Raw genomic sequence first — 8,003 nt, forward strand, 5'->3', positions numbered from 1 at the left:
ACCCGGCGCGTCAAAATCGGACGTAGAGGGAACCTTGGAAAAGTGTCAATATGTGACGACATGGGAGTGAGAATGTGTAGTAAAATCAGGATAAGGATGAGGATACTTTTCCACAAACCACAAGGTGAGAGGATTTTCATCAGGTATTTGGTAGAGTTGTTTTAACTCTTAAACACCAGCCTCCTGGGAATCACCAGCCCCATTTCCTGTTTCCTGAATTTCTGCATTCATTTAAAGAAATGTTTTTACTGTGTCAAACACGAAGAAGGTTGTCAGAAAAGTATACTTCCCCACCAAAACAAAACAAGCAATGAAACATCTTATTGTAATCAAAAGGCTTTTGGGCTCATTTAGAAAAGAAAGKTTAAGACAAACAGGGAGAAGGCTACCTATTTTGAAGTCAACCTGCCTACCTACCAATAAATGCTTGTTTGCTGTTGATAAAACTRAAGGTTGTGCATCCTTGTGTCGTCAAAGTGTGTATCTATAAAACCAGCATTCAGATATTTTTATTTGAACTTTTTTGAGCCAACTGACGCACCAAAACTACTTCAGGCGTGATTTAGGTTAAAACAGATTCTTGTAGAGCTCAGATTCACTCACAAGAAGGAAGAAAAAAAAACAAATCTAAGGCTATTGTCAAGAGGAGCCCGAGCAAAATGAGACACTGCTGGTTTCTTGCAGCGATGCGATACTGGGGTCAGTTATGGCTCGCAGACTGCGCCGGGTGACATGATGAAGTGGTTTAGTTTCCACATTTGTCTTCCAAAAATAATAATAAATGTATCTCCTCCAAACAATGAACTCTACAAGCATTTTGAATCTGTCACGTGGTAATAAGAATAAAACTTCTATTAATCCAGCTGACTATTTTGTAACCAAAAAATGTGAACAAATGTAATAAAATGCACTTAATCTTCTGTCATAAGTCTTAGCTTTTATTATTCTTCATAATTCTTTATATAACTATGTACCAAACAGCTATTTTAATTAGCAAGGGAATGTTGTTTTTTTATTGTGCAATATTAACTGACCTGTAAGCGTGTGAACTGGATGGTTAATTGAGCTCTGTCATTAAGCTGTATTTGAACTCGTGAACTTTCACTATGAACAATTTGATAAAAGCACCAAGTTTAAAACCCTGGCAGGAATGTTTACACTGCAGTCTTGGCTAATGCTCCAATAGTATTTCCTCAAAGTACTCATCACAATAATGGAGCCAAAAATAAAACTCATAATAAGTAAGTTTGATGTATGTAGGCAGCAGAAAGGAGGGTAACTACATTTTCAGCTAATTGTTACTCTTTATTAGCTGACTGCGTAGAGTGACTGATCATAAYAACCTTAAAAGAGGCAGAAAATTAAAGATCTAGCATTCCTTGAAGGAGTGCACATCGCCCGCCGTCTTTCATGCTATAGTTTAAACCTGGAGTCTTCAATATTTTTTCTATCTGGGACACCCATACTGATGGAGTAACACATTCTCATGTCAGACTCGTCAACGTTGACGCTTGGGCAGGGACCGTCTGCGTCCAGTTTTGACACGTCGGGTACCCCCCACGCGTCCGTCCTTGTCGCCCCGTGGCTTTTCCGGGTTGCATCACTTAGGGGTCTTTGGGTCAGAGGTCTGAGGTTAACATGAGGGATCAAGATTAATGGTCAATTTGAGATACTGGGGTCAGGGGTAGGCTGTTTATAGCTAATATAGGTCAAATTTAGGATCTGGGACCGTTAGTTCTCACGAATTCTCTACATTTGAAAAATGGTTAACATGAGGGATCAGGGTCAATGGTTAAATTTCGGGTCTGTGGTCAGGGATAGGCTGCATAAGGCTAATAGAAGTTAAATTTAGGGTCTGGGGTGGTTAGTTTCGCGCATTTCCTACTCTTGTAAAAAAATACGTCAACACGCTCGTCCTCCTCCACCTCATCTCGTAAAGAACGGAGACGCGGGGGCTCCCCGGCGCGTCTGAAAGTGGACACAGGCAGCTACCTGACCAAGYGTCAATATGTTGACGYGGGGGGCATGAGAATGCGTTGGATGGAGAGACCCTATACTGACACTGTTATCACCAAGAGCTACAGTGTATAAATATTGCAAAAATTAGAATACAAATGGGCTCAGGCAGTTACTATAAACCTGAAAAGGCGAACACACCAGGGCCACATGATCTGCCCTGTATGGATAGGGGTGGGTCCTTCTGTTTCTGCCTGGTCTTATTCTACCCCAGCCCAGTTCATCAGTTTGCTCCATGTTGGATTCATGGTAATGTGTGCTTAAAGACACGGCTTTGAAAAAAATAAATATTAAATAAAAGGCTACCTAAGGATTTCACAACCACCTGCTGTACCTTCACAACCCCTCTAGGGCTCACGACCCCGTCGTTGTAGACCTCWGGTTTAAACTAAGACCAGCTTATGTTGAGAAATGATGAAAGTAGCCTCGTCAGCAGTCTCATGCTTATCTTCCGTGATCAGTTAGCAGTAAACATATATGTTGTGAACGACTGTCAGCTATTACCATTCTAATGTTTAAGTCAATCTCTGCAAAACTGACAGTGTTACAGAAAAACAAACACACACAAACCCATACATAGACATGGGTAAAAACATTATTGCTGCCCTTTACCTTCAGCTGCAGACAATAATCATATGAAAACTGTGTCACATAACATTCACTGCAACTGAGCCAGCTGTTTGGGCAGCTGTGGTGCAGAGCAGCGAACTTTGGTTCGATTCCCTGCCATGTCTACGTGTCCTTGAGCAAGAAACCTGCTCCCTAAATGCTCCTCCTGCGCTTACATAGCTGCCTGCCACTTCACGTGCAGCTCACACGAGGAAGGGTTAAATGAAGAGAGCACAATTTTCATTGTTGTATGGGAACACACTGTGGTGACAATACACACAATTGCTGCAAAGTAGAAACAATCTCAACAAAGGACAGATCCTCCCGTGGCGTGGCCACAAAGAATGGATGTGAGCCCCATGCAGCACACAGCTGCAGTTTCTGTCAGCATCTTACAATCACATCAGTGAACAGTGCACCCTAAAGGTTCGAAACAGGCAGGATTAATGAACAAGTGTGTGGCGCTGAGACCTCAAGGGACAAGCAGGTTGAGGGCAAGTATGTCCAATACAAATAAATCAAATAGAAAAATATTTGGATTTGTTTTTTGTTTTGTTTTTACTCCACTGGTTAAAACTTTAAAATTAATATTTTAAAAAGTCAAAAAGCAAATCACCTTCATCTGAAAGGTAGATCTTTTTTTTAAATGTGAAGAAGTGGAAAAACTCCCAAGGGCTAAAATGTTGCATATTAATTTAGTGCAGAGCGTGCCACAGGGGGGAACTAATTTGTACTCAAGTGTGATAACATGAACCTTTTTTTTTTGATTTTCATCAAGCATAATATGGATCGAAATCCCCTCAGACACCAAGCAGGGGGCCAGTAGATGATACAAAAGTTCATGAATAAAATGTTTGATAAATACACCTATCAACCCCTCAGACTAAATGTCAAGTGACGTTTTTAAAAGGTAGAGAGATCTTTTACTAAATGTTGATAGCAAAATAAAACAAAAACACTTTTTGCACATTTCATGAAATGTAAGATTTTGAAAAATAAACAGTGAAGCTTCTATTTTCTAGCCCCGAATACCTCGACAGTGGTAACTTTATGTAGCTCTTCTCATCATCCTGTAACAGTCAAACACCTCTGTGAATTGGGGACCTATTCCATTTGATTTTATGGATCAATGAATTTCTGGCATATTAAATGGAATAGCTGTCTATGTGATAAACCGCTTTTAAACACAGGTGTCCCCCTGGGCCATGTCATTTCCTCTTTTTTATTGTCTATTTATACGAAWGAGATTATGTGCAACAATAATGGCCTCATTTTGATTAAGCGTTTTGACAACACGACCCAGGAGGCCAATTTGATTCTCAATCAGTCATAGCAAGAAAAAAAAATGTTATTGCAAAGCTGACAGTTCAGTTTGACTATTGCCACTTTGAAAAAAAAGAGGAGAGCAAGCTTCATCAACATCTGGCCCCATCTGAAGCGAGTGKCCAAGAGCGGGCCAGAGAGGAGAATTAAACTTTTCCACTCATGCTACATGAGCATTCTTTACACTGACATGCAGCAGAAGCTCTGGTGATATTTAGTCAATAGAGATGCTCATTATTGTCCTCAGCTTCAACACATTGCTCTGGTTTGATGAGCTGTCTGCGAGGAGCTTGCAAAAATTGGTCAAGCAGGAATCCAAAATCATTTGGCTGCCAATAACATCCCTGATCATCAGCTGGCTTAAGATTTCTTCCTTCAAATGTGATGGGGGAGGGGGGGTCCCCCACATCTCCAGAGTGTAGGATGTGCCCGAGTTCTCACATGAGAAGCAAGAATAAAAATATAGATTTGCCATGCACTAACATGCTCAGCTATTTGTTCGTTTTCTTAATCAGTTCATTTTTTTTAAAGGGGCAATCATGAGCCATTACACCATCATCATTCATATTCAAGTCAGATTTAAGTAGAACGAGACATGCACTGCCAATCAATACTACATGCAGTTAAGAAGCATGAATTTAAAAGGGAATTTGGTGGAGTATATGTTTTATTCCCATGGTTGAGTCCAATCAATGTTATCTCTCTTAAAGTCAGAGACCAGGGGGCTATGGCTTCAGGCTTTGATGTCGAAGACAATCCCAGAAATCAAATGATAGTGAGAGAACTGGCTCGTGGACAGATTTGAGGCTTCAGACGATATATATTTTTTTATCAAATCTGAACTGAGAAGATCCCCTGCTGGCACTTTCACCGTGACCTTCGACATCTTTCTCATTTTTCTTCTTGTGGGATTAGACATATATTGTCCAAATCACAGGCAATGTCTCGGAGTGAAAATTTGATAGAACTACCCTAGACCACAGGCCTGAAGTAATTTTCCTTCAAATGTCCCTTTAAGATTGAATTTATTATCAGTCATTTACATCTAATATAGCCCGAGCTCTAACACTGAGTCGTAAAATCCCATAAATTTTAAGCTCCGCGGTTTTCACTCGTACTTTCGGGACCACAGACAGGAGTCCGGACTGCATAAATCTCGAATGTTGACTGGCTGCAGTGACAAGCCCATCAGAGATGATCCAGTGAGCACTGTTCTGCTGCACAAAAGGCTATCGATGGCAAAAGACATCTTAAACCAACCACATATTTCACCACGCAGCTCACATATGAGACTTTATGAGGCGCATATCTAGCCTGTCTTCGACAACACATCGACATCACTGAACGTCTGCGATGCCTCCAACATTCTAATGTGCACCAAAAAACAGAAAATGAAACAGATAAGGAAAGCAATTACAGATGGAATTATCCAAACCAGCCAATATAATCGGACTCTTTTAAAATGTATTCTTTTTTTTTTGCAGTTTTACTGGGCCACAGAAAATATTAAATGTTTCTGCTACACTTTGTTTTTTTTTAACTAAGGAGATCTAAATTACCTGAAGTGGGAAAATGCAGAGCAGCTTATTTCTTTTGTCCAAGGCTGTTTGTAGTTTGGAGATCTTCGCACCTGATAAACGCTGCTGCTTGCAAACATGTTTGAATGCTGTATATTTAAGGGAAGAGATAAAATCTCTTTGACTTTATCCTTGTGAAAGAAAAATTTGTGTGCATGCTCTTGTGTCAGTTGAGAGCATGTGTGTGTGTGTGTGTGTGTGTGTGTGTGTGTGTGTGTGTGTGTGTGTGTGTGTGTGTGGTGGGGGGGTTAATGTGGATGCATACAGCAATGTCTAGTCATGCATGAAAGATGTGCTGAACTTAAAAAGCAACAACACTGAGCTGATTTCTGAGGCGTCGTTTCAGCCTGATTTATACGGCAACAATGTATTCACCTCTTTAATTAGACAGCTATTAACTAAGTGTAAGTTAAATGTCAGTAACAAAAGTGTTTAATTTGCTGAAAGGTCAGATGTTGTTTCATCGGCGTCACATCAGGGGTCAGGTTAGGCACAGCTCTTTTATTTGTAGCTACCACACCTTCCTGGGAGACTTCTTCTTCTCTCTTTTTTCATTTCATAAATAATTAAAGTGTTGTGATTGCTGCCAAAATCCCTCCCACGGTTTGAAATCATGTCAAGTTTAAGTGCAGGTTAACTATCAGTTTGACTTTAATGTGATTAACAGTTTGTAGATAGAAATGAGTCTCCCCTGGTTTGAAATGATGCGCGCGCACAGACACATAAATCAGGGAAATCGTGCAAGCAGGCGCGCAGTGTGCATGTCCATCACACAACACTCWGAAAGCAGCTAGGCAGTAACAGAAAACATTAACAGTGGTGGAACTACTGCAAACATGTATATAAATGTGTATTTGCTGGGAATAAATTGTCATCCTGTGCGTAAAGTCGTGCGTAAAAAATGTGGTGACATGACAAACGCGCAATTTTAAAACAACAATAAAAGCAAAATAAAAGGAATAGTACGTGGCTATTTTCTTTTCTTTTTTTCTTAATGATGCCATGGTGTGTGTTTCTGTGAAACTCTAACTCACACTGCTGTTGTGGCCRGACCARTGCACCATCGCCTGGTTGTGCGCCGAGTCTCCCGACAAGGCAAAAGTCGAGGTGTCCAGGTGAGGCTCACTTTGCCTCGGGCTTGACCCTCGGGCTTCATCCCCTGAGCGCCGGTACTCGGTTCTCGACTTGGGAGCGCCTTGGACACTTTCCACGGACCTCTCAGGTGACTGCGCCTCTCCACTTAAACTCCTATCCACGTTGTCGTTGTACGCTGAGCCCACGCTTCTTTTCGCCCTCTTCCTTCTGACAGAAAATGTGCGTTCTGGCGTTCTGGTCGCTTCGGCTCGCTCCGCTGTGATGTTSCCACACTTTTTATCAGGTATTTCGAGGTCGTTGGAATAGTTTGCTTTGACCGGTGTCTCTTTTCTGCTCACTGTTTTATTCTTCACTTGCAGGGAACAGCTCGGCTTTAAAGTGGCTGCTGCCTCCGTTCCGAACCTGTTTGAAACTTCATCTCTGTTTTCTGCTTTGCGCGCAACTTTGGTCCCCGTTGGTTTTTTGGCAAAACGTGCCTCGAGCGGAGCCACGTTCAGATGACAAAATCTGTTGATTGATCTGGATAAAGTTATCTCCGCTTGAGCCCCTGACTTGGAGTGAAAAGGGACGCAAGACAAAAGCAAAACGCTCCAAAATGTCCAAAGTACCATTGTGCGCACCCAAGCTCAGTTTAGGAGTGGAAAGCAAAAAAAAAGATATAGAGCTGTTCGAAGTCAAGACACATTCAGCGGATCATCTTCGCGAGCACAAAGTCCTTCAGCAGACCCGCTCACGTCCAAGAATTTGTCAAAGTGAAAGGAGCAGTTGGAGGAGGCGCTGCGCATCAGGCGAGCGCGCCAACGGAGAGCAACTGCAGGAGCGGCTACATTACAAAGCTCACGAGGAGGTCTGAAACAGGGAGGGTTGGGGAGACATAAAATGTTTTTTTTTTTAATTATTCCACGATCTTAGCTTTAATTCAGCACCATCTTTCCCAGCTTTTGTAAACCCTCGAAAGTTATCCGGAACAGTGCTTGACGGACTCGAAAGGCGTTTTAAAAAAAAATAAACAAATTTGTGTTTTGCATAACAGCGTTCACTCTGTGGAACACGACAGGGGAGAGGCATCTTCTGCCTGGCATCAATCACCACCGATTCAYCTGTCAACTCTGCGCGTGAGCGAGACTACATTTGGAGAAATTCATTTGGACTCCTAATAAAGCTCGAGATTTACTCGTTCCTGCCTGAGCTGGGTGGGGTGGGGGTGGGGTGCTGAAGATGTGCTGGACCTTAAAAAATGGCCACAAAACACAATGCGACCTCAGGCCTTCTGCGCACCAAGTTAAACTAGAAAATGTTTAACATCAYCTGTATGTCTTATGACCAGGAAATCTAAAAAAAAAAAAAACTCACTCATATTATTGGTTTATTTATTTTTTGTTT

General features: G+C 41.7%; 1 protein-coding gene across 1 annotated transcript in view; it reads right to left on the minus strand.

The window, feature by feature from the left end:
* The window catches only part of sorcs3b (sortilin related VPS10 domain containing receptor 3b), a 60,588-nt gene extending 52,800 nt beyond the window's left edge, over positions 1-7,788 (minus strand). The window contains exon 1 of the mRNA XM_014002167.1: positions 6,560-7,788. Within this exon, the coding sequence (XP_013857621.1) occupies positions 6,560-7,231 (672 nt within the window). The 5' untranslated portion in view covers positions 7,232-7,788. The remainder of the gene's footprint in view (positions 1-6,559) is intronic.
* Positions 7,789-8,003: the final 215 nt, after the last annotated feature.

Source organism: Austrofundulus limnaeus, unplaced genomic scaffold, assembly GCF_001266775.1.
Source record: "Austrofundulus limnaeus strain Quisiro unplaced genomic scaffold, Austrofundulus_limnaeus-1.0 Scaffold0, whole genome shotgun sequence".
Classification (NCBI taxonomy): Eukaryota; Metazoa; Chordata; class Actinopteri; order Cyprinodontiformes; family Rivulidae; genus Austrofundulus; species Austrofundulus limnaeus.